Here is a 26,782-nt window from a genome sequence, read left to right on the forward strand (position 1 = left end):
CTGCTCTGTTGACAGCCCCTGGAGCTAAGGTTCCCACCTCCTATATAATCTGGGTCTGACTCCTTGTCAGAGTTAGCTTTTGCTGCATGGCTGGAGGTTGTTGGTGGATTTATCTGTGACTGTTGCTAGGTTTTGCGTGTGTGATAATTCCCTTTCTTCTCCTACTTTGGTTTTATCCCCATCTTCCACTCCCCGATGCATCCCTCTGTTATTTGTTAGCCCTGTTTGTATTACAGTACACTACTACCCTCTTCCCTGGGTGGGGGAAGGGTACAGACTGAGGGCGGATTCATGAGCTAACATAAAGAATGTGGCCCTGGCATCTTTACCAGCAGAAGTAATGTGGTGAACAAGGCGAGCTAGGGCGCCCCTAGCATTAGAGACAGGGAAGGAGCCCCTGGTTCCTGGACAACCGACAGAGTCGTGACATTATGTTTGCACCACTGTGTATGTTATCTTAGTGGGCCTATCACTGTAATATGCTGCCCTTAAATAGGATACAACATTCTACTACTTCAAGTCACACTTAAAACAGGAAAAACAATAGTAATGACAAGACTGTGGTTAGTTCAAAGAAATAGTGTCCTAATATGTGTATGACATGGCTGGCGCATCGGATCCCACAAAGGTGGCTGAGCAGCGAGGGTGAAATGTGCTGCAGAGTAGACTTCATACTGATTTAGGAAATATGTGTTGGCGATGTTCATCTTTGTTGGACTTTGCATTGAAATAACTGTGTTTAATGTCTACATTTGGATAAATGGATTTGTTTTCTGTAGTTTGAATATTTTAATAGACTCGTGAGGATTCCCCAAATACAGCAAGGCCAATAGCACTGCTAGTCTGTAACATATTCCTCTGTAAAAGTTTCACTGAGTTTTATATATGGTAATCCTTTCATATGACCAAAAAAACATATTCCGAGTAGCAAAAACCCTATGCTGTAGCAAAACTCCGAACAAGCACGGATAGCCGGAACTTCAAAGACTGAAGTTGTGTGAAGCAAGTTTCTCACCTTGTAAAGATAATTCCTTATGTAATAAATGTAAATGAAATATACTTTAAAGGGAAAACATCAGAGGATAACTGAGCAAAAGAAGGCGGTGTACGTGCTGGATACCGGCACGCTCAGGCTCGCTTTACATATTGGTATGTGAACACATCTGGCCTATTTTCTCTGCACATACACCAGAACTAGCCATAGGGCAAGTTAGGCTACTTTCACATTAGCGTCGGTACGGTGGCCGTCGTTCTGTGTCGGCCCGACGTACCGACGCATACTGTGCAAGCGCCGCACAATGGGGGCAGCGGATGCATTTTTCCAGCGCATCCGCTGCTCCATTGTGAGTTCCCGGGAGGTGGGGGCGGAATTTCGGTCGCGCATGCGCGGTAGGAAATGGCGGACACAACGTAGCAAAAAACGTTACATGTAACGTTTTTTGCTGCCGACGGTCCGCCACAACATGACGCAACAGTCACACGACGGTTGCGACGTGTGACAAAGCGTCGCAATGAGTCGCTAATGTTAGTCAATGGTGAAAAAACGCATCCTGCAAGCAATTTTGCAGGATGCGTTTTTTCTCCTAAACGACGAATTGCGACGTGCAGTGCACGACGCTAGTGTGAAAGTAGCCATACCGGTCGTGTCCTGTTAGCCTGTGCCGGACAGGCATATCACAGTATACAATACATTTTTACTTTATAGGAGAACGTAGCATATTGCCTTTTCCTATGTAATACCTGTACACTGTGCAGTATACTTTTTTTTAACACGTTTTTATGCAGTAGCATGTATCGGCCCCTTACTTCGGGGCCATCTGTCAGAAGTATTCCCTGAGATCTACCTCCCACGTTAGGCTCTAAATACTGAATGCAGGGCACCTTGAGCCATCAGTACAGTATTACATTGCACCCATCCAAATAAATAAAATGTAATACATAAATGGAAAAGAATTAGTACATTATTTATTGCAAAAACTGTAGAAAGGAAAGGTTTAGTGTGTGCAGGAAAGGCAGCTTTATCAATTTAGGCAGAGATTCTCTACAGTAAGTGAAATTGATGGTTGGCATGCCACAACTAGAGGTGCCGAAAACATCAGAATTGAAAAGGTATTCCCCACCCAGCACCGCTTCCTCCTGCTTGACTGACAGTTCATTGCCTGAAGTAGCACAGCATAGAGGCTGTCAGTCAACCAGGAGGAGACAGTGACGGGTCAGGAAGCAGAGCTGGAGTGACGGAGGCTTCAGAGATGTAATACAAATTTGGATATCAAAGCAAACACTGATTTTTCAGTCATTGAGGGACGGACTGTCCATGTAAAGGTATTGCTGGACTTGTCTTTGAAAAAACTACATGAGCATATAAATACCTTTGGGGGGGGTGAAATCCTGCTGACATCCTTTATAAGAGCATAAATTCATAAGAGAAGATAAATATCCCTAAGAGAGGGGTGCGACTGCAACGAATGGGGTTGTGCAGAATCCAGTCTTCAATGGAGCTGTTGTGCGTATGCTCGACCTCCCCTCCATTCATCGTCTAGTACAGGGGTCCCCAACCTGTAGCTCGGGAGTCACATGTGGCTCGCGGTCCCATGAATTGTGGCTTGCGGCTGTTTGCCAGCTTGGTGCGTTAGCTCCAGATTTAGTAAACTGGTATGAAGCGCCCATCTTAAAATGGTGAACACTTTGATTAGCCCTGCACTGAAGAGCAGACCTGGATGCACATACGCACGTGGTCAAAATTGTTGGTACCCCTTGTTTAATGACAGAAAAAACCACAATGGTCACAGAAATAACTTGAATCTGACAAAAGTAATAAATAAAAAATCTATGTAAATGAACAAATGAAATTCAGACATTGCTTTTTATCCATGTTTCCACAGAATTTTTAGAAAAATAACTCATGAAAAGGGCCTGGGCAGAAATGATGGTACCCCTGAAAATTATGTGACAAAAGGGACATGTTAAATCAAGGTGTGTCCACTAATTGGCATTACAGGTCTCTACAATCTTAGAATCAGTGAGTGGCCTGTATATAGGGCTACAGATACTCACTGTGCTGTTTGGTTACTTGGTGTGTATCACATGTAGTCTCATGAGAATAGGAAGAAAATTATAGACAAACATGTTAAAAGTAAAAGTTATAAGACCATCTCCAAGCAGCTTGATGTTTCTGTGTATACAGTTGTACCTATTATTCAGAAATTTAAGATCTATGGGACTGTAGCCAACCTCCCTGGACGTGGCCGCCGGAGGAAAATTGATGACAAATCAAAGAAACAGATAATACGAATGGTTACAAAAGAGCCCAGAAAAACTTCTTAACAGACTAAAGGTGAACTTCAAGCTCAAGGAACATCAGTGTCAGATTGCACCATCAGTCGTTGTATGAGCCAAAGTGGACTTCATGGGAGACGACAAAGGAGGACACCACTGTTGAAAAAAAATCATAAAAAAGACAGACTGGAATTTGCAAAACTACATGCTGACAAGCCACAAAGCTTCTGGGAGAATTTCCTATGGACAGAGGAGACAAAAATGGAACTTTTTGGCAAGGCACATAAGATCTATGTTTACAGATGGAAAAATTAAGAATATTAAGAAAAGAACACTGTCCCTACTGTGGAACATGGAGGAGGCTCTGTTATGTTCTGGGGCTGCTTTGCTGCATCTGGCACAGGGTGTCTAGAATCTGTGCAGGGTACAATGAAATCTCAAGACTATCAAGTGATTCTATAGAGAAATGTGGTGACCAGTGTCAGAAAGCTCGCTCTCAGTCGCAGGTCATGGGTCTTGCAACAGGTTAATGACCCAAAAAACACAGCTAAAAACACCCAAGAATGGCTAAGAGGAAAACACTGGACTATTCTGAAGTGGCCTTCTATGAGCCCTCAAGTAAATCCTACTGAGCATCTTTGGAAAGAGCTGAAGCATGCCGTCTGGAAAAGGCAACCTTCAAACACGAGACAACTGGAGTAGATTGTTCTTGAAGAGAGTGCCAAAATACCTGTCGAGAGGTGCAGAAGTCTCATTGACAGTTACAGGAATCGTTTGATTGCAGTGATTGCCTCAAAAGATTGTGCAACAAAATATTAAGTTAAGGGTACCATCATTTCTGTCAAGGCCTATTTTATGAGTTTTAGTTTATTTTTTTAATTCTGTGTTAGCATGGTTGAAAAGCAATGTCTGAATTTCATTTGATCATTTTCATAGATTTTTTATTTATTATTACTTTTTTCAGATTCAAGTTATTTCTGTGGCCATTGTGGGTTTTTCTGTCATGAAACGAGCGGTACCAACAAGTTTGACCTCGTGTGTATACTGGTCTTGGGGGATAAGAGATAATTTAAGTATGGTACGCTGGAGACAGGATGATACTACCCGTCAGAGGAGGTGCTTGAAGATCGATGTGACTGTGTTGGGAGTGTGTGATGGAAGAATGCTAAATGGGGGTTTGGTGGGAACCCCTGGATCTTGGTGTACTGCTTCAGGGTGATATGTGTGGAAAAGCTTTAGGTTATCATTATTCCCGTAATGGGGGCTTTGGTTGCCACTACTGTGATGGGAGCAGGAGCTGGATGTGGCTCTCAAGGTCAGAAAGGTTGGGAACCACTGAGCTAGTAGATCTGCCCATTTTAGGTCATCTAAGTGGTTGTACCCCCACTCAGCCAGCACTCAGTAAGTTATGCTCAATCCTAAACATTGGGGATAACTTGTTATTTTGGGAAATAATGCATTTTCTATATTAAACATGTTTTATGGCTTATCAGATTAACAGAGAGAGTCTTCAGCTGGGATCTCCTTCTATAAACCAGAGAACGATGTTGTGTCAACAGGTGCTGTGTACTGACTGTGTATCAGTCACCATCCCTGGTGATAACGGCTGATCATAGTGAATATCACCCTCACTTTATAGGCGCATCAGACGATTTACTAGGTTTCTTAATACAAAGGCCTCTTTGATTTTACCAACTCAACTTAAGGCTATTTTCACTTCTATCTTGGCTTCCAGTGATTTATTGGTTAGAATGATCTGCAGGAGCTTAGGAGCCCTGGTGGACAGGATGCCAAGGGTGCTGTCCAGGGCAAGGCTGCGCTCACTGTTCTGATCATCACTTTTTAGAAGTGTCTCTGGGATTCTCTATGAAGAGTAAAGCTGCAGTCCTACTGGAAACAGGTGACAACGTTTCTATATTCGGAAAGCCAGCATCTAAATCATTTCCCAATAGACAATACAGCCTTAGGCTACAACTACAATTATATGAGAACTGTATGTGATATCATCAGAGATGTAAACCATGGGAATAGTTTATAAATACATTGTTCTACTTGTAACAGATCATGTATTAAAAGGCGGAATATGCAGAAAAAGGAAAATGAATATATACACATTTCTTCAGGGGAGAAAAAAAAAGTCACAAATGGATGAAACAAGCAACATATCTAACACACAAACTGTCAGAAACTTGATACCTTACATGTTGCAAAATTACAGATACCGTACTAGCTTCAGGTAATATGTACAAAGCATGTCAATTCAATTCTTTGAATTAAAGATTTGAAAAAAATAGTTTGCATATATTAGAGGTTATTTTTAATAAGAAAAATTGTTCCAAGTTTGTCAGTAATCTGCATCTATTTTCAGACAGCCTGATATGCACTTTGCAGCCTGATTCAAGTTTCAGATTATTTTTTATAGGAGTGTCTCTCCTAGTAATACAGGCTGGATGTGAGGTCTATGTATGCCCATAGAACTATTGGCTTCATTAGTTCACATCTCAGCACAGCTCCGGTACTGTCCTTTTTTCCTAACCATGTGCTTTCCCGCCTTATCCAGTCTGTTTTGTCTGCCTTCTCTGAGACTGTAGATTCTTTCTTGTCTCTCCACTGCAGATCTGTGAACAACCCCCACCTTTTATTGTTGCTATGTATAACTCAAAGATGCAAGGGGTAATGGGATGCTCTAAGCTGTCAGAACTGAGCAACAGCTCTTATAGATTAGTTTTACAAGCACACGCAGCTAGATTACAGACATTCTACAAAATGTAAAACCGAAATCATGGGCCAGAACACCTGTTGTGTAAGTGTAATATGGAGGATGCACAGTCACACTGAGGCTACTAACAGACAAACATAACCTGAAATGAAAACAATGAGCAGATACGCTGCAGTGAGTAAATAGTGAGCAGTAACACTGTGGGGCAACTAATTCGTTGAACCCTTGCAAATTTTGTAAGATTGCCCACTGACACACATGAACAGGCTATAATTTTAAGGGTAGGTTAATTTTAACATTGAGAGACAGAATATCAAAAATAAAATCCAGAAAATCACATTGTATCAATTACCGTATATACTCGAGTATAAGCCGAGATTTCAGCCCAAACAATGGGCTGAAAGTGTCCCTCTCGGCTTATACTCGAGTCATGGGAGGCGGTGGGGTCGGCAGGTGAGGGGGAGTGACAACGGTCACATACTCACCTGCTCCTGGCGTTCCTGACGCGGTCCCTGCATGTCCCATGGTCTCCGGCGCCGACACCTTCTTCCTCTGTTCAGCGGTCACTGGTACCGCTCATTAATGTAATGAATATGGACTCCATTCCCACAGGGGTGGAGCCGCATATTCATTACTGTTATGAGCGGTACCAGTGACCGCTGAACAGAGGAAGAGCAGCGGGCGCCAGAGACCATCTGTCCGGGAGAAGCTTCCAGGGACCGCGCCGGGAGCAGGTGAGTATTAAATATTCACCTGTCCCTCGTTCCAGCGTCGGCGCCTCTCCGTCTTCCGCGTGCTCTGCAGTAACTGTTAAGGTCAGAGGGGGCGATGACATATTAGTGTGCGCGCCGCCCTCTGCCTGAACAGTTAGTGCGGAGAGATGGGACGCTGAGGAGCAGCAAAAAGAGGGGAGTATGTCATTTTTTTCTTTTTTTTATTGCAGCAGCATTATATGTGGCACATTGTCATATGGAGCGTCTATGGGGCCATAATGAACTGTATGGAGCATTATATGGGGCATATTTGTATATGGAGCGTCTATGGGGCCATAATGAACTGTATGGAGCATTATATGGGACATATTTGTATATGGAGCGTCTATGGGGCCATAATGAACTGTATGGAGCATTATATGGGGCATATTTGTATATGGAGCGTCTATGGGGCCATAATGAACTGTATGGAGCATTATATGGGACATATTTGTATATGGAGCGTCTATGGGGCCATAATGAACTGTATGGAGCATTATATGGGGCATATTTGTATATGGAGCGTCTATGGGGCCATAATAAACTGTATGGAGCATTATATGGGGCATATTTGTATATGGAGTGTCTATGGGGCCATAATGAACTGTATGGAGCATTATATGGGGCATATTTGTATATGGAGCGTCTATGGGGCCACAATGGACTGTATGGAGCATTATATGGGGCATATTTGTATATGGAGCATCTATGGGGCCATAATGAACTGCATGGAGCATTATATGTGGCACATTTGCATATGGAGCATTATATGTGGCATATTTTAATATGGAGAATCTTATGGGGCCCATCATGAACTGTATGGAACATTATATGGGGCTCCTGATTCAATATGGATATTCAAAAACACGTAACATACCGATGTCTCAATTAATTTTACTTTTATTGGCATCTATTTTCATTTTTTTAAATTTACCAATAGCTGCTGCATTTCCCACCCTAGGCTTATACTCAAAGTCATTAAGTTTTTCCAGTTTTTTGTGGCAAAATTAGGGGGGAGTCGGCTTATACGGTATATAAATTTATTTGCATTTTGCAGTGAGAAATAAGTATTTGATCCCCTACCAACCATTAAGAGTTCTGGCTCTTACCGACCAATTAGACGCTCCTAATCTACTCGTTACCTGCATTAAAGACAGCTGTCTTATATAGTCACCTTTATAATAGACTCCTGTCCACAGACTCAATTAATCAGTCAGACTCTAACCTCTACAATATGGACAAGACCAAAGAGCTTTATAAGGATGTCAGGGACAAGATCATAGACCTGCACAAAGCTGGAATGGGCTACAAAACCATAAGTTAGATGCTGGGTGAGAAGGAGACAACTGTTGGTGAAATAGTAAGAAAATGGAAGAAATACAAACTGTCATTCTACATCGATCTGGGGCACCATGAAAAATCTCTCCTCATCAGCCTAAAACTTCACAGGGGGGAATTTGTTAAGGATCTCAAGGCAGCTGGGACCACAGTCACCAAGAAAACCATTGGTAACACATTACGCCGTAAGGTATAAAATCCTGTAGTGCTCCTAAGGTCCCCCTGCTCAAGAAGGAACATGTGCAGGCCCATCTGAAGTTTGTCAATGAACATCTGGATGATTCTGTGAGTGATTGGGAGAAGGTGCTGTGGTCAGATGAGACAAAAATTGCGTGCTTTGGCATTAACTCAACTCGCCGTGTGTGGAGGAAGAGAAATCCTGCCTATGACCCAAAGAATATGTCCCCACTGTCAAGGATAGAGGTGGAAACATTATGTTTTGGGGGTATTTCTCTGCTAAGAGCACAGGACTACTTCACAGCATCAATGGGAGAATGTATGGGGCCACGTACTGTAAAATCCTGAGTGACAACCTCCTTCCTTCCTCCAGGACATTAAAAATGGGTTGTGGCTGGGTCTTCCAGCAAGATAATGACCCAAAGCATATAGCCAAGGCAACAAAGGAGTGGCTCAAAAAGAAGCACATTAAGGTCATGGAGTGGCCTAGCCAGTCTCCAGACCTTAATCCCATAGAACACTTATAGAGGGACTTGAAGCTCCGAGTTGCCAAGTGACAGCCTCAAAATCTTAATGATTTAGAGAGATCTGCAAAGAGGAGTGAACCAAAATTCCACCTGACATGTGCGCAAACCTCATCATTATCTACAAAAACGTCTGACTGCTGTGCTTGCCAAGAAGGGTTTTGCCACCAACTACTAAGTCTTCTTTGCCAGAGCGATCAAATACTTATTTCTCACTGCAAAATGCAAATAAATTCATATAAAATTTATACTATGTGATTTTCTGGATTTTATCTTTGACATTCTATCTCCCAGTGTTAAAAGTAACCTACCCTTAAAATTATAGACTGTTCATGTCTTTGTCAGTGGGCAAACTTCCAAAATCAGCAGCGGATCAAATACTTATTTCCTTCACTGTATATAGTATATATATCCAGTTGCAGTTTCTGGCATCTGGACCAGTCGCTCAGCTGACTGCCCTTCCTAAGTTTAATAAGGAGTTGTATTTTGGTAGAGCTAAAATATATAATATTTATTATATATTTTAGTTCTACAAAAAAAACAATTGGTAGCGTTACCGCCGATAAGAACCACCGCGCCAGTGTTTCCCACGCTGTCACACAGATGACCGTGTGGGAAACACCATACAAAGAAGGCAAAACTCAAAATAAAAACTCAGCAAATCCAGTTTTATACCCGCGTTTGTGCTGTGGATTTGACTGAATCAATTGAAGTCAATGGGTGCGGAAACGCTGCAGAAGCGCAAAAAGAAATGACATGCTGCAGAAAAAAAACGCACTGTTAATATGCACAGAAATTTACTGATCATGTACACAACACAATCATAAGGATTCCACTGTGTTTTGGACCATTTGCGCATGGAAAAAAAACGCCGTAAAAACGCATCATGTGCACATAGCCTTATAGTCTTCCATACAGATTGTTGCAGATTTTTGATTCTGAATATCTTAAAATAGAAAATGTGAGTAGATAATTTGTAGTAAGTAATCAGTAGTAATACCTGTAAACAACATATGGTACTTAGTTGACACTCATTTGATCGAAGAATAGTAAAAGCCATCCCACCTGAACAAGGTGTGCCCACTCAGGATGGTCCCTAACTCCAGTATATCACCTCTCTATTTACCAGCAGGCATCAAAATAGAGAGGAGCAGAGCAGGACCTGTACCTGACTGTTCCACATCTATAATAATCTTTATTTTTATATAACACCAACATATTCCGCAGCGCTTTACAGTTGGCACACATTATCATCGCTGTCTCAGATGGGGGTCACAATCTAAATTCCCTATGACTATGTCTTTGGAATGTGGGAGGAAACCGGAGAACTCTGAGGAAACCCACGCAAACACGGGGAGAACATACAAACTCTTTGGAGGGATTTGAACCCAGGACTCCAGCGCTGCAAGCCTGCAGTGCTAACCACTGAGCCACCGTGCTGGCCTGTGGAACGTGAACATAGACAAGATGCACAGCTCAAAAGGGGGTGGGATTGGGGGGGGCACATCCCCATCTCTACAAAGTACAAGGAACTAGAGCACAACCGAAAACATGGCCCAGAACACCTGCTGGTATAAGTGTAATATGTAGGTGCACATTCACACTGTATCCATTAATAGAGGAGCACAACCTAGAATGCGCAATAACGAATTAGCTTTATACCAACAGGTATTCTGGGCCATGTTTGCGTTGTGCTTTAGTTCCTTGTACATTTGGGAGGTTTGCCCCCAACCACGTCCCTTTGGGATGTCCTATTGATTTCCGCAGGCAGGTGTGACACAGTCAGGTTTAGGTCCTATTTTGAGGCCTGCTGGCACATAGCGAGACGAGATACTAGAGTTAGGGACCATCCTGATTGTGTACACCTTGTCACAGTGGGACAAACGAGTATCAACTAAGTGCCCTTTGTGGTTCACATGTACTACTATTGATTATACACTGTACTTACTGCAAGTGTAGTGCAGCGGGCTTGGGTCAGTGTGACAGACAGGGACCACAGGAACAGTTCACAGCAAATCGTGTTTAACTTGTCCACACTCACACAGTACAGCACCCGGTATCCTCCGGATCGCAGCCGGGAAACAAGACAGTTCAGAAATGTCCAGTTGCTGAGAGCGACTGCACCACCGTATCACGCTGTGGGGTACCAGGAGTTCGCTCTCTGCTGGTTCTGTGTTTCCTCACACAGACGGAGCTTCTGCAGAGCCGACTGCTCCACAGCTTGCCAACTTCAAACTGACACACCCAAACCCTTCTTGCAGGTTTTTTTCTCTAAATTAGACTGTGGCCATGGGCCATTTGTAAGATCTGGCCTGGAGGAAACAGACCGGCCCCACTACCTTCCTGCAGTCCGTTTCAAAAATAAAAGCTCATACCGGGTTTTCCTGAACAATCCCTTGGTCAAATAACTTGACCAGGTTCAAGCTTACTTTTATTTTGCATTGTCACTCACAGGCACTCCAGAGGGTCTAATACCCTTCTGAACGCATCCTGGGGAACATATAGCGACCCTCGCAAATCACACCAGTAACTGTCACACAGGGTATACATTCATTGTTTTACTCAAAGTTGTGAACTTCTTAAGGAAGACTATTTAGAAAGTGGCTTAGATGGAAACGGTTTGTTAAAGGGAACCTGTCATCCCTCTGGCGGTTCTAAGTAAAATCCACCTTGTGCAGCACTAAGGCTGCATTCTGTCAAGGTGGCTCTTCTTGTGCTCCCTTCTAACGCTGCAATATTAACTTTTATAATTTTCGCACCATACCTTTAGTCTGTCCGGGGGCATATCTTTTCCCCCGGACACAGCCGCCTCCCAGCCATCAGTCAGCCCCTCCGTGCGCCGACTCCTCCTTAACCAGGATATGTACACATATATTAATGACACAGCACTTTACAGCCATTATCTAATTTCCCTATCAGTATGTTTTGAGTGTGGGGGGATTTGAACCCACGTCCCCAGTGCTACAGAACAATAGTGATAATCACTGAGCCACCGTGCTTCACATTTAGGAAGCAAACGAACAATAGAAAAAAATATGAAAAGGTGTACATAACCTGTAACTAGCAGAAACAGCAGTTTTAATAGAAAAAAAAGGTTATATTAACCAAACTTACCCAATAACTATGCAAGAAATGGCCGTACCCAGAAAAGCGTACGTCAATATGGTTCCCAAATTACGGAAGAAATGTCTCTGTAGCATAAAACACAAATAGTTACTTGGTTAAATTGAATAGTAACAAAATGTTTTCTTTTGACAATTTGATCATTTGATATTATAATGTTTGTTACAATGGTTACAACTGTGCCTTTGTTGTCATTATCAGAGGGAGCGCAGCACACGCCACAGCCGGCAGGTACTGCTGTTATTGAAGATGCAACGGCTGAAGAGGATGTGTGGGTGAAATTACCATTAGCTCAAAGCAAAGATTAACAACAAACGTTTATATTCATAAAAGACTTGATGTAGGGCCAGGACAGATGAAAAAAAATGTTTAAGAATAACAGACTCTGAAGTGTCACATTGCCTTGTCTAAGGGTACATGCTTATGGTTAGGAACTGCTGCAGGTTTGACGCTGTGAATTTATGCAGCATCCACATGTTACAGCATAGTGGATGGCATTTCAAGAAATCCTATGTCCACTATGCGTCCACAGACACCTGCAGATCAGCCACGGACACTGACATGCGGTGCATCTTTCCAATCTGCAGCATGTCAATTTCACCAATACAATGTATTGGATGCGGTGAATCCGCACGGTTCACCCACAGTGAAGGCAATTATTTCAAAATGAAAAAGACTTGCAAAAGCGGAGAATTTTCCAATGGCAGGTCGGCCACATTTACCGCAGAGCAGCATTTCACAAAACACCTGAAACAGGGTACTGCAACCCAACAAGTATAATGCCATCTAATCTATATCTTTCTTATCACTGCAGATTATATATATTCTATATATATATATATATATATATATATATATATATATATATATATATATATATATATATATATATATATATATATATATATATAATATATATATATATATATATATACATACACATATACACACACACACACACACACACACAGTGGGTACAGAAAGTATTCAGAGCTTCTTGCGTGCCTCTCTCCCTCCTTACGGCCGGATCGTCCTGCCGTATAATATCTTTCCAGCATAATTACTGTTTCTTCATTCTTGATGCAAATAAGTTCCTATCAGGGTTCCACTATAAATACCACTCTTACTACATTTAGCACACTGATGAAGGTCTTTGCAGACCGAAACGTTTGTGACTACTGTATGTATATTAAACACCCCTTTTGCATCATATCTATTTGAGTGTGCTAAATCATAATTTAGAGTTTGCAAAACAAAACACATAAAGGACTCCCAGGCTATGAGTCGTAAGATTCTCTGGTCTGATGAGACGAAAATAGACCTTTTTGGCTATAATTCTAAGCAGTATGTGTAGAGAAAAAAAAGGCACTGCTCATCACCTGCCCAATACAATCCCAACAGTGAAACATGGTGGTGGCAGCATCACGATATGGGGGTGTTTTTCAGTTGTAGGGACAGGACGGCTGGTTTTCATTGCAGGAAACATGAATGTGGCCAAGTACAGAGAAATCCTGGACGAAAACCTCTAGACCTCAGACTTGGCCGAAGGTTCATCTTCCAACAAGACAATGACCCTAAGCACACAGCTAAATAACAAAGGAGTGGCTTCAGAACAACTCTGTGACCATTCTTGACTGGTCCAGCCAGGCCTGACCTGAACCGAATTGAGCATCTCTGGAGAGACCTGAAAATGGCTGTCCACCAACGTTCACCATCTGAACTGAAATATTACATGGTCATAAGTATTCAGACCCTTTGCTCAGTATTGAGTAGAAGTACCCTTTTGAGCTAGAACAGCCATGAGTCTCCTTGGGAATGATGCAACAAGTTTTTCACACCTGGATTTGGGGATCCTCTGCCATTCTTATTTTCAGATCCTCTCCAGCTCCTTCAAGTTGGATGGTGAACGTCGGTGGGCAGCCATTTTCAGATCTCTCCAGAGATGCTCAATTGGGTTTAGGTCAAGGCTCTGGCCGGACCAGTCAGGAATGGTAACAGTTGTTCTGAAGCCACTCCTTTGCTATTTTAGCTGTGTGCTAAAATGGCTGTCCACCAAAGTTCACCATCCAACCTGACGGAACTGGAGAGGATCTGCAAGGAAGAATCGAGGAAACCCCAATTCCAGGTGTGAAAAAGTTGTTGCATCATTCCCATGAAGACTCATGGCTGTACTAGCTAAAAAGGGTGCTTCTACTCAATACTGAGCAAAAGGTCTGAACACAGTTTTTCTTTTTTAATACATTTGCAAAAATTACTACATTTGTTTTTTTTTTGTCAGTCAACATGGGGTGCAGAGTATACATTAATAGGAAAAAATGAACTTTTGAATTTACCAAATGGCTGCAAAGAAACAAAGAGTGAAAAATTTAAAGGGGTATGAATACTTTGCAATATTACTGTAACCTCCTGTTCTGAGGCCTCCCATCTGACACTCTGGCACCCCAATCTATTTTAGACTCTGCTGCCCGAATAATCCACCTGCCCCCTCGCCGCCCCATTCTCCAGCCTCTCCCCTCTGCCAATCCCTGCACTGGCTCCCCATTACCCAAAGTCTCCAGTTCAAAACCTTAGCAATAAATATAAAGAGAACCTGGCACTTAGCTTAAACATATGCAGCTTGATATTTTATTATGTAGTTCAGTTACGTACTCACTCTTCACTTCTTTGACCAGCGGTGGACTCCGCGTCATCCCCAGGACCCACATGAGCCAAGTTTCTTTTCCCATCCTTTTAATGGACGCCGTTACAATATTAAAGAACTACCAATCAGGCCTATTTTCTGATCTACCACCAGCATTTCCCTACAACGCTGTCAGTACGTAACTGAAGAAGGTCTTTTATATTCTCTTTATATTTATGTCACATGGTGTGGGAACCTACCTGTGCACCCTCCCAGTAGTGCTCATGTCTTATTTATCCACAAAAGCCTAACAATGACATACAAAGCCATCCACAACCTGTCTCCTCCATACATCTGTGACATCGTCTCCCGGTACCTGCCAGCACGCAACCTCCGATCCTCACAAGATCTCCTTCTCTACTCCCCTTCCCATAATCGCATACAAGATTTCTCCTGCGCATCCACCCCTACTCAAACTCTCTACCACAACATATCAGACTCTTGCCTACAGTGGAAACCTTCAAAAAGAACCTGAAGACCTGCCTCTTCCGACAAGCCTACAACCTACAGTAACCACTGATCGACCAAACTGCTGCACGACCGGCTCTGCCCTCACCTACTGTATCCTCATCCATCCCTTGTAGATTGTGAGCCCTCGCGGGCAGGGTCCTCACTCCTCCTGTACCAGCTGTGACTTGTATTGTTTAAGATTATTATACTTGTTTTTATTATGTATACCCCTCCTCACATGTAAAGCGCCATGGAATAAATGGCGCTATAATAATAAATAATACTTTCCGTATCTACTGTACATAAGTAATGATGTACAAGATGTAAGAGTGTCAATATATTCATTCATACACAGGAGCATTTGACACCACACCGAGTTTCCACTGTTTGTTGGCCTCCCCTGATATTTCTTCAGTGGCAAAGCACTTTAATGCATTTTCCTCCCTGCATGCTATCATATGCAGCTCAGCACTTGGTAATTAAAAGGGTGTTCACAAATTTAAAAGTTATTCCCTTATCCACAATATATGGGATAACGTTCCATTCATTGACCCCCAACCAATCCAGAGAACTGGGACTCCTACCAACAGAAAGATCTGGGGCTCCCACTGATCCAAAGAACCAGGGCTATCAAGAGCCCCAGAGAATGTAGCAGAGGTAGATCATACGAACTGTTTCGCCAATCATTTTAAAAGGAATGCCAAAAATCAGCCAAGCGCTGTGCTCGGCAATCTCCAGTGCTACCATTAAAAATGAATGGAGCAGTAGTGTACATGAGCAACCTCTGCTTCATTCAGTAGGGTCTCTGAAGCTCTCTGGATCAATGGCGGTCAGATGCCTAGCAATCGTAAAGTTATCCACTATCCCGTGGATATGAGGTAACTTTTAAACTTTCTAAGATCTCTTTTAATGAAAAAGAGATTGCAATATATACAAAATAGCTAATTTTGCTCTATAACATTGGCATGCATTCACATGTGGCTGAGTATGTTGCCCCATTCATTTGAACGTTAAGATTTTTTGTGATCTTAGAATATTTACAGAACACAGATGGTCACAACTCCTGAGACACCCTCTCGCTGAGGCCCCTGCAAGCTTTTCCTGGAGTTGTGCCTGGTACTGTTGCTTCACTGTTGGAGCGATCTGGCTCCTCCGTTCTGTTCACTTAAATGGAGGCCATCCATGTGTATTCCCAGAAGAACCCTTTGTACACAGCCTCTTGTCTCTGCATAATGCCCTACAATGGCAGTCTTACCTTCTTTAGACTGTATCCAGCATGGAAAATTATTGGAGGTAGGAGCACATTAAAGAAAACTTCAGGGTCAAATGTCATCTGTAAGAAAATGAGATATGAAGTCGAACATCAATATTATACAAATGACATAAGAAACATTCTTCACTTTGGAAGTGGCTTTATGTCACATCAGACGGTCCTGCCATATACAGTGTGTGGGTCTGATGAGGGTCTGCGTGCTGATACTCTGTATCTACCATAAACTAGAAATTGTGACCATGCAGACAGGACAGTGGGGGTCTTAGATGATGGCCGTGAATGACATGAATGTGAGTAAAGGCAGAATCCCTTTATATTTGCACTTCCTACAAAATAAGCATGTGATGGCGCTTCAATCATTTCCTTGCCTTCACTATTTCCTTTTTATTCTGTTTTTCTTCCTGTGGATTTAGCAATAGTTAGAGAATTTCTATAGCTGACCCTGGGCAAGTGCAGATAAACAGGAAAAGCTACTCAGCAGCCTCGTGGCTCTTTATACCGCGCGGTGAACAGGTCTCAAAGCCATTTCCTACAACACCAACATATTGCACAGCCGGCAGCTTGTGCCGTCCTCATCAGACCACACGTCATGCACAGTTTACACAAGGCAGCCGCCTTTACAATATATTAATATGTAAAATATATACTAAAAATACAATCAATTGCCGCAAGTTAAAGAAATGGAAAAGTGTAGCCGATCTCCAACAATAGCTACATAAAAGCTCCTTGTTACATCTCCTCCAGGACCTTCTCCCATGACTTCTGCTCCTGTCACCAGGCACCACCGTATTCATTCTGCAGGTGGCACTGGTGATGGGAGAGGATTCAGGACCAGAAGCTCTAGGCAGCACACACTATCCGTAACCACTGAGCCAGGGGAGGCTGAGACCTTTGTGCCATCCAGTCTAGAAGTATGGGTGTGTGATCTGTCCAAGCTGGAGTAGTCAGTTCCCAGTTTGGGCAACATGGACAGCACCCCATCCTACCAATACTCCCAGCTTATTGCTGGGAGCTGCCAGATATAGCTAGTGCTACTCAGCTTCAGTCCTGTGCTAGTTGCTCCTGCTTACTTACTCCTGTAGTCTGACCATTCTTTTGCCTTCTGATTTTCTACCCAGTCTGTCCTCCTGGTTTTGACCTGGCTGCCTGTCAACTCCTGCAAACATGCACCATCAGACATCAGCCAACTCCGTGGCACCAAGCCAGGCAATCCTGTGCAAGTCAAGATCCCTGTACAGGGTTCAAGAGGTGAAAGCCAAGTTAACGCCTGGATCTTGCAACCAGAATGGCTTGTGCTAAGCCCGATAGCCATTTTAGAGATGCCAGACCACTGACAGAGCCATGTACGGCTCCTTTAGTATGAAACAAAAGGTTTCACAGAATTCTTTTGCAAAAGTATCAGCTGTAGGAGATCAGCAGAATTTGTCTTATTTTGTCCTATGCCAACTAACAAGAATTGGACTTGTGTTTTTGATGCAAAGTATGCAATCTATTTAACTCATTTTATTGACTCACAGCTTAAGGCTACAATACAATAAAACAATATAGGAACATACAAGTGTGTATCAGGCAGCGGCTGTATTAGCTTAACTAGGTACGTTGGATTCTGAAATGCTACAACTGGCGGTTTTAACCTTCGTCAGGCTGCATAATTTTACAACGTTAACAGGCTGCAGAGGTACAATTGTACCTTCATATATATTTTATTGAAGTTTGGCCAATATATTCTGGACCAAAACTGCAGAGATGTCACGAAATTTCAGCCCTCTACGGCTTTTCGAAAAAAAAAGTTATTGCAATTTTAAAACGGAATAGTTACAATTGTACCTACTGAGCCGGATGAAGGTTAAAAGCTGCTGCTGCTCCCCGCCCGCCTGCGGCATTGGAAACAGGTCTCTGTCTTTGTTTGGGTATAGCGAGAGACCTGTCACTTTGGGGCAGCGGAAATGGCTTTAAAAGGGGTATTGCCATCTCCAAGATCCCATCTCAATATGTAGTAGGTGTAATAATAATATTAGCAAATACCCCCAATTAGAAATGTAGTATAGTTCTTCTGTCTCGCTATGTCGCTTACCCCCTGCGCAGGGCACTGCAGTAGCTTAGGTAGCCATGGTTATGTCGACTAACAGCTAACCAACTGTCACTATACGAGTGGTCATAACCATGGATTCCCAAGCAATGCCCTGCACAGGGGATAAGGGTTTATCCTCCCCCATCTGGGCACTTTTCTGCATACAGGCTGCCATAGCATGTTCTGATCTATTGTTTATTGCCTTTTTCCTTGGTTGTGCTGGAAATAATTTTGGTACGATACATTTTTTATTTTTCGCTTTGGTTATTAACCCGATTCTGTATTTGTTTACCATGATCTTAGTCTAGTACCTACCAACGCAAGTCATTGTTTTTCATGTGATGTCTTCTAATACAGGTTGATAAATTTTCTTTTTACCTTTTCATGTTTTATTCCAGCACTGGGCTTTGTAACCCTAAAATATTTACATACAAGTCACAACATTTGTTATGGGCACCGTTCATCACATCAGATGGGGCAGACTCAAGCTCTATTGCGGGTTTTTGTCTGGTTATTACTAGTGTAGCCTTATGGCTTTTTAAAGTGTTTTTAATGTATCTTGTTTTGGCTTATATGTTTAATATTGGCTTTTATGGTTGATCCCTTTTCTCGGCATACTTCTTTTACTTACTTCATTTGGGAAGGGAGAACTATTTTTCTAAAACGTCGCAGTGTTCCGGAATCGAACATAACTGGCTCAGCTAATACTGCCAGTGCCTCATACAGACTTCCATAGATCGGGCGGCATATCTCAGATGTGAGGTTCAAGCATAAACAAAGAAAGGAAACAAACAATAATGATACAAATAATTACATGCTCCTATGATTAGGTAAAAGAGCATAAAGGTAAATACTGTAGAAAAGTGAACAACAGTAACGTCTAAGTCCTCACATCCCATCATTCAACCAGTCTGGAGGCCATCTTTTCTTCATGGAAGACCAGGGACCCTGCTAACCTGACTCACTGGATACAGATAGTGAACAAATATGTTTAGTTGCGTACAATTCTATATACAAGAAAGGTCCCAACAGGTTTGAGAAGATTTGTTCCCGATGGGTAGAGGTCACGACTATCTGAGAGAAGAAAGTCATTGCTTCTTAAAACTAGGATGGAATGGAAGTGAGAACACCTCTGTAAATGGCTGGGTGACCAGTTGGCTGCTACTGTGAATTTGTTTAATGCAAAAAATATATGATAATTATTACAATGGCCGGGGTCACACTTACGAGTTCAACGCGAAAAACTCGAGCGAGTCTCTCACGTCAATACCCAACACTGCCACCGTCACCTGGGACTGGAGTTTGCGGCTGCAAGTCACGCGCTCCGTTCTGGAGTGCCCGCGGCAGTGCCGGGTATTGATGCGCGATTTTCTCAGACTGAACTCTCAAGTGTGACCCCGGCCTTAAAGGGAAGGTGCCACCAGTTTTCTTGTATTTTGTTTTTTTGTGAAATTAAGCTTAAAATAGTAATTAAAATGTATGCAATGTTTGCACTGTTTGCAAACATTTCTATATGAAAAATATTATATATTTTTCTACAAATATACATATTTACCACTAGGGGGAGCATTTTCCGTTTTAGACCTCAAGCAGCCATAGTAAGAGTTAGCAACTTTACTCTTTGCTGGAAAATTGGGGCAGTAACTGCTGACATCACCGTTTCCCTCCCCTTTTGGGTGGTCTAATATCCCTGGAGCAGAATGAAGAGCAGCATCACAGGGCAGCACCATTTTGTGTGTGACTGCCCTGTGACCTGCTATCACCAGCAGTTACTGCATCAGAGGCACAGCTTGTTTACAGAGGAGCAGAACACAGTGGACTCAGCAGCATTTTTTGTGAATAACATTCTTCCCCCACCTTAATCCCTGTCCTGTCAGCTGCCCTGCTCTCTCTCCAGGTGTCTCCTCCCTCTCTGCAGGCTGTGAGTGCAGCTTACAGGAGATCACAGGGACTGTGTGTGAGGGGGAGGCAGAGACACAGCAGGAGAAGCACACAGGGCAGCATGTGAGGAGCAGAGGATGTCTGTCTGCCTGGAGTACAGAGGAGCAGTGAGGGCTTCTTCTGTCTTGCGATAGAGTGTAAGTGGAGCTCGGCAGATAGCACAGGGCTATAATAAAATGGCGGCCAGTCACACCTACAGCAGTGAGTTGTGCAGCCCACAGAGGCATGCCTAGCTCACTGCTAATGCTGCTGCAATGTTACAGATAGGGTCCTCGCCGGTCTATTATCTTCTATGTCCATGGGGTGCCGTAATCTGACACTGATAGTGCCCTGCTACTGCTGCAAAACCAAGATGTCAGCCCCCAGTGCATTCTTTAAACTCATAACACATGAAATCTGTTTCACATGCATTTCAAACATGCTTATAGCAGCGTGTTATGCTACATTACAGTGATTTATTAATGACCTACAAACGCGGTACCTTCCCTTTAAGCAGGTTCTCAACTATCTTTACAACCCCTTTCAAAATTAAGTAAAATTAAATCTACTCACCTCCCACACAGGCGCTCTCCCAGCAATGTGGGTGCCGCATCTCCCGGGGCTTACGTGACATTTATGCTACATGAGCACTGAAGCCCTTTGGTGGCCGCTATTAGGGAGCAGTTCTGTCAGTTCTCTTGGACGACCTCGATCAAGAGAGCACAGCAGCCCAGTAGCGGTTGCTGATTAGCTGCAGGGCCCCCATAGAATAAAAATTCCATGGGAGATACAGTGTCAACATTTGTGAAACTGCACCAATGTGGGAGGGGTGTATATATCTTATTTTTATTTTTTTACAAAGGAGGACTACTTAATTTAAAATGGGATTGTCCAGGTAGTGGAAAACTCCATTAACGAATAGCCAATGGCTTCTAACGTTTGATGGTGCCGCAAGGGGGCACCAAGCATGGCATACCTGCTGGATCTTAGATCCATAATAGATCAGTTCTACCAGTATCCATTATATACAGATCTAAAAACCAGCTCTCCAGATGTGAAGAGCACAGTACAGTCTGAACTAGAAATGTGAAAGTCTGTTGCAATAATCATCAACATTAACAGAAAAACACTTGAAACAGAGCACTCTGTTTATAATGACTACATAATATGAGTCACTTTTTGTATTGAAGAACTGAAATAAATTAACTTTTTGATGATATTCTAATTTTGTGAGATGCACCTGTATAGTGTAACTGATAAGTCTATTCATATTCAGTGGAACAAGTACATTTAGGTGGAACAATGCATCATAGGTCCATATCTTTATCATTTGTCTATCACTCTTCATGGTTTTCTTTTGGTGTGACTTGAATGCAAATTTAAAAAACATTTACACTTTTAAAGAGAGTTACATGTTCCATAGAACTGTAATGTAGAAAACTCGGAAGCTGCATTGTGGCTCTGTACGGCATCCAGTTTTTTTTCTTGAACCAATCCAATGTCACTGTGAAATTGCAGCATGCGCCAATTTTTTTTTTCAGATTCGGTCAGTAAAAACAAAAAACCATCGGTCTTCAGTACGGACCCATTGATTATCTTTCAAAAGGTAGAAGAGAGAACAAGAGGATCTTCCATCTTGGACCTAATTCTTACCAACAGGGAGGAAATGGTAGGTGGCTGAGAATTTAGAAGGTAGAGATCATGATAGCCTCAATTTTTGGATTTTAAGAGGAGGAAGACCAGCGGCGACTCAGGCTTTAAGGTTGGACTTCAGAAAGGCATATTTTAGTGGACTCAGAAAGCGGGTAAGAAAGGTCCAATGGCTGGATGTTCTACAGGACAGAAATTTCCAAGAAGGATGGGAGATTTTGCTAAATTAAATTCTCAGGGCGCAATTGGTAAGAATCCCAAAAAGAAAGAAGAATTTTAAGCATTTAAAGACACCGGGGTGGATGAACACAGAGCTTAAACATTTGATTAAAAGGAAAAAAAGAAATGTATACCAAATTGAAAGAGGGGATCATATAAAAAGAAGAATATAATGCTGTTTGCAGAGAATGCCAAGTGTTAGAAAAGCTAAAGCCAGTAATGAAGTAAGGCTTGGAAGGGAGACCAAAAGCAGTAAAAAATTATTTTGGGTGGTATGTAAAAAGAAAAGTCAAAAGATCCTAGAGGACTTTTACAGAATGAAAAGGGTGAAGTGGTCAAAAATGATGTTGAGAAGGCCGAACTTTTAAATTCCTATTTTCCTTCTGTGTTCTCTAAGAAAGCAATTGTAACATCAACTGGTCTTTATGGTGCCATCGAAGGAATAAAAGAAATAAAAGAATCCACACTATCTATAAACAGAGACCGCACCGGGGGCAGGTGAGTATGAAGTGACAGCCGCCACTCCTGCGGCTCCCCCTCCCCCGCCGACCCCCTGGGACAATGACTCGAGTATAAGCTGAGAGGGGCACTTTCAGCCTAAAAAGAAAAAAATGGGCTGAAAATCTCAGCTTATACTCAGGTATAATACAGTATTTTATATCCCATAACATATTTCTACAAAAGTAATTCTGACCAATTTTTTTTGCTAAAAACAGTAACCTCCATCCTGGTTCTCCGTGACCGACTCGGAACATGTACTGCCTCTTAAAGTCTGTGAATGCAAGCTGGGAGTTGTAATTTGGAAAAGTCGAAGAGCCAAAGGTTGAAGACCACGACCTTAAAAAGTATGCACAAAAACACAACAATGCTTGACAACGCATACCTCTTCCCTTTCATATACTGAAGTAGTTGTATTCAGTTTGCAACTTAAGACCAAAATCTATTAATAAAAGGGACATGGGGCATGGACAGTGGTCCTATACTTCCATCCTTCCCTTCTGGGCGACATGGGTGGACTTAGCCCCACATGAATTTCCTGCTGAAGGAGAAATGTCCAGCCATACATTACCTCCCCATTAAGAGGTTATGGCGCGGACCTTCCCGTTACCATCCTACAGTACCTTTTGCAGAATGGCATTTCCTTGGTCGTTATTGATGTTGTGCTTGTTGATTTCTCCCCGATATTCATACTGATAAACATGGTGTGTGATATTAATAAGAAGGGTTGTAGGGTTGCTCTTCAAGCTCCCACAGGCATAGACGGCCCCATCCTCCTCTTCGTTCGATTTTGTGGCATAACGTATTATCAATCCCATCACCAAACCTGCAAGTAAAACGAAGAATAGTGGTGTTCATTATTATCTTTTTTTAAATAAAGGTTGCTGCAATATTCTAGCATCCTCAATATTCTCACTAAAAGCAAACGTATGAAGAAAATATAAAGAACAAATAAAACTGAGGGCAGGGAGGCATTAGATAAAGCCGTACAGAAAAGAGAATCAGCTGCCATCCCTAGCCAAACACTATGTAATTGGAGTGTGGGAGAAAACCCATGCAAACACGTCGAGAACGTACAAACTCATTGCAGATGTTGTCCTTGGTGGGATTTTAACCAGGACCCCAGCGCTGCGAAGCTACAGTGCTAACCACTGAGCCACTGTGCTGCCCCATTACCCCAGTGTAAAATAATCATTGAATTTAAATGGTTGCATTATCACGAACATTTATACCATCTCTAGAGGATATCCCACAAATGTGTGATAGATGCGGGTCTCACTACGGTGCTGTAATTACATCTATCTCAAGAAAGGTCTTCATTGCGCACAACAGAGGTGGCCATGCATCAATGGCTCTCTACTCATTTGTACAGGAACACACAATTTTAAGAACTTGCATACAAATATAGATCGCTGTCTGCACACCTCTCCTCTTCGGACATCACAGGACAAGGATGCGCATCCCAGCTGCATATCCCACTGGATATCCCATAATTGTTGGAGATGAGAATAATACTTTAAATAGTTGTTTCACGAACATGTTTATATGGACATATTAATTTGATAGAGGGGAGTCCCACCTCAGAATCATAAGCTAGAACTAAGACTGCTCTGTAACTAAGGCTGACACTGGCTGACCTGATGCATCTATCCATTACATGTGTGGCCATTTATTTGAATACTATTTTTTTCCCAAAGTTCTCTACGAGAAAAATATGGCCAGACGTGGCTCTAATCAGTTGTCTCTGGGTGTTAGACAAGCCTGATCTAGAACATAACAATGATTAGTTAAGGGATAACCCATTTAAAACGATTATCCAGGGCTAAATTATTGTTTACTATGAGCCAAAAAATCTAACAGGCGGGTAGTTGCTAATTAGCAACGACATGCCTCTTCTATCCAGCGCTGCTTCAGAGTGGTCATCAACCGATCTAGCCGGTAACTCAACTGTTCCACGTCAACAAAGCAGCTCTGTCGATGCGGTGGGACTGCAAAACCATGCTGATTGAGAGCTTGCTTCCCACAGTTATGAAGAGGGGAGTTGGCTGTAAATCATCATGACATTGGAAGTAACGCATTGTCAACTCAGCACAGTGCAGGAGAAGTCGCTGATCTGTTGTCGACGTGACGTCAGTGGAAGACACAGAAGCACCGGCAAGAGTGGTCCATAACTGCTCTGAGCTGGCAGAGATCTGTGCTGGGCACAACAGGCTGGTAGATAGTATCTAGTATCTTAGCTATGCAAACCTGAAAGGGCACAATCAGAAGATGATTTTTCACAAATAGATCCCATACCTATTATAGACTATATGGCTGCTCACATGGCCGTGTACACACAAATCATGGAAACATGTCTGACTTTGATTAAAATCACAGATAAAACTCACCCTTGCAAGTCTACGGATCTATGAATAAAATGGGACAGCGCCGGGTGCCATCCATGTGCTGTCCGTTTTTCACAAACTGTATGATAGGAGTAGCTGGAGAAAATGCCATAATTTTTTTTTTGACCAGATAAAAACTGACCAAGCTAATGGTAAAAACTCATGCACGTACCAAACTCTTATAAAAAAAAAACAATGATGGAATTCGGACCATTTCTTTTTTAATCAGATAAAAATCACTGACGTCTGAATGAGCCCAAAAGCTGCTGACAAACCAAAGTTAAAACCGGACACACGGACCAAACTCAGATAAAGATTTGATCCAAGTACTGATGAAAATCGGTCAGTTTGTTGTGTATGAGAAAAATCAAATGAGCTTGAAAAGTCTCGGCTACTGGTGAGAAGATTAGATTACATTACAGCAGTCTGTATTGGGGTCTAAGGGGTATCGTTTCTCCTTCTGGAGAGTGACATACCAGCTCTGGCTTGTCAAGGTAAGGAGGCTTATTCGCCGTGCAATGCTCCTCTGGGAAATATAATATGCAAATTGCCTCTTCTGAGAAACTTCCACCTGTTGGAAGTAGCGATCCTACAAGTCGCAAACAACTCTTCCAACAGGTGGCGCTGTAGAGTTAAGTCCTCTTTTTCTCAGAAGAGGCAATTTGCATAGCAGTCTGTATTGTAACCTACCATTCACCTCCAGAAGGACAGGCCGATAAACACTGCAGTGCTAGAACTTTGATATGTCTCTTCAAAGTAACTCAGACAAATATAAAAGTGATGTTTTGTTATACTAATCCAATAAAATACTAATAAAAATCTCTAATAACGCAAACTATACAAATATCCTCTAAAATAATACAGAATGCTCTCTACTACCATGAGGTTAAATAAACCCATTTCCGGTTGCCCTGTTGGGGGGACTTTCTTTATTTCCAGCTCTAGCAATGACTTCGTGCTTCTACTGATCCACTAGATAATGTTCTCTACCACCGTACCCTTGGTACAGTTGGCATTTTCCTCCTATGGAGTCATTACGCTGATTACTATGACTGTAGCCTATAGAGTAGCGCAGGCCTTCATAGGTTTTGCTTTGTCTGCCTCCTTTATCGACACTATAAAAATAAATGTACTAATAATGTGCTCTTTGTTTTGTAATCCGCCGGCGGACAGGGACACTTCTGCTTCGTGCTGTGTTTCATTTCAAATCAGTCACAAATGAGATATGACACTGAGAGCTGATAATTGTGGAGAAAGAGCAGTCCTGCTGCCACAATCACTTAGCGCGGCTAAAGACGCCTCCTGCTGCTCCCTGGTACAGTTCTCACAGTCATCTGGCGCAGGTCCATACCCTTCACGATGACAATCTGAAGAGGAGATGCTGGCGGCTCCGGAGATATAGTGCTCAGAGAGGTAGCGGGGTTAATGTTCCCCTACTTATTTGTGGGCAGGATACTGTATGGACACAGGAACATCAGATAATGCACTTCTTCACAGCATATACATAACTGGTCAGGTGGAAAAACTTCAGGTAGCGGACACACACGGTGCGGAAAGTGTGGTAGGGTAAAGTTAAAGTATTGAGTCTGGGCCATTGTCCATCATGACAAGATTAAGAATTTATGTAGCCCCCCAGGATAATTTTCCTTTTCCTCCTCCTCCTGCTTATGTCATTATAATAATACTTGTAAATGGCGTTTACAGAGATGTAACGTAAAGGGGTTGCGC

The 26,782-nt window shown here is 42.5% G+C and overlaps 1 protein-coding gene across 1 annotated transcript in view; it reads right to left on the bottom strand.

The window, feature by feature from the left end:
• The window catches only part of SLC9A9 (solute carrier family 9 member A9), a 1,444,260-nt gene that overhangs the window by 1,407,495 nt on the left and 9,983 nt on the right, over window positions 1-26,782 (bottom strand). Inside the window, exons 2-4 of the mRNA XM_069768082.1 lie at window positions 23,294-23,496; window positions 16,295-16,372; window positions 11,901-11,977 (exon numbers count right to left, since the gene is read on the bottom strand). Coding sequence (XP_069624183.1) covers window positions 11,901-11,977; window positions 16,295-16,372; window positions 23,294-23,496 — 358 coding nt within the window. The remainder of the gene's footprint in view (window positions 1-11,900; window positions 11,978-16,294; window positions 16,373-23,293; window positions 23,497-26,782) is intronic.

This window comes from Ranitomeya imitator, chromosome 5 (genome assembly GCF_032444005.1).
Source record: "Ranitomeya imitator isolate aRanImi1 chromosome 5, aRanImi1.pri, whole genome shotgun sequence".
In the NCBI taxonomy this organism is placed as follows: Eukaryota; Metazoa; Chordata; class Amphibia; order Anura; family Dendrobatidae; genus Ranitomeya; species Ranitomeya imitator.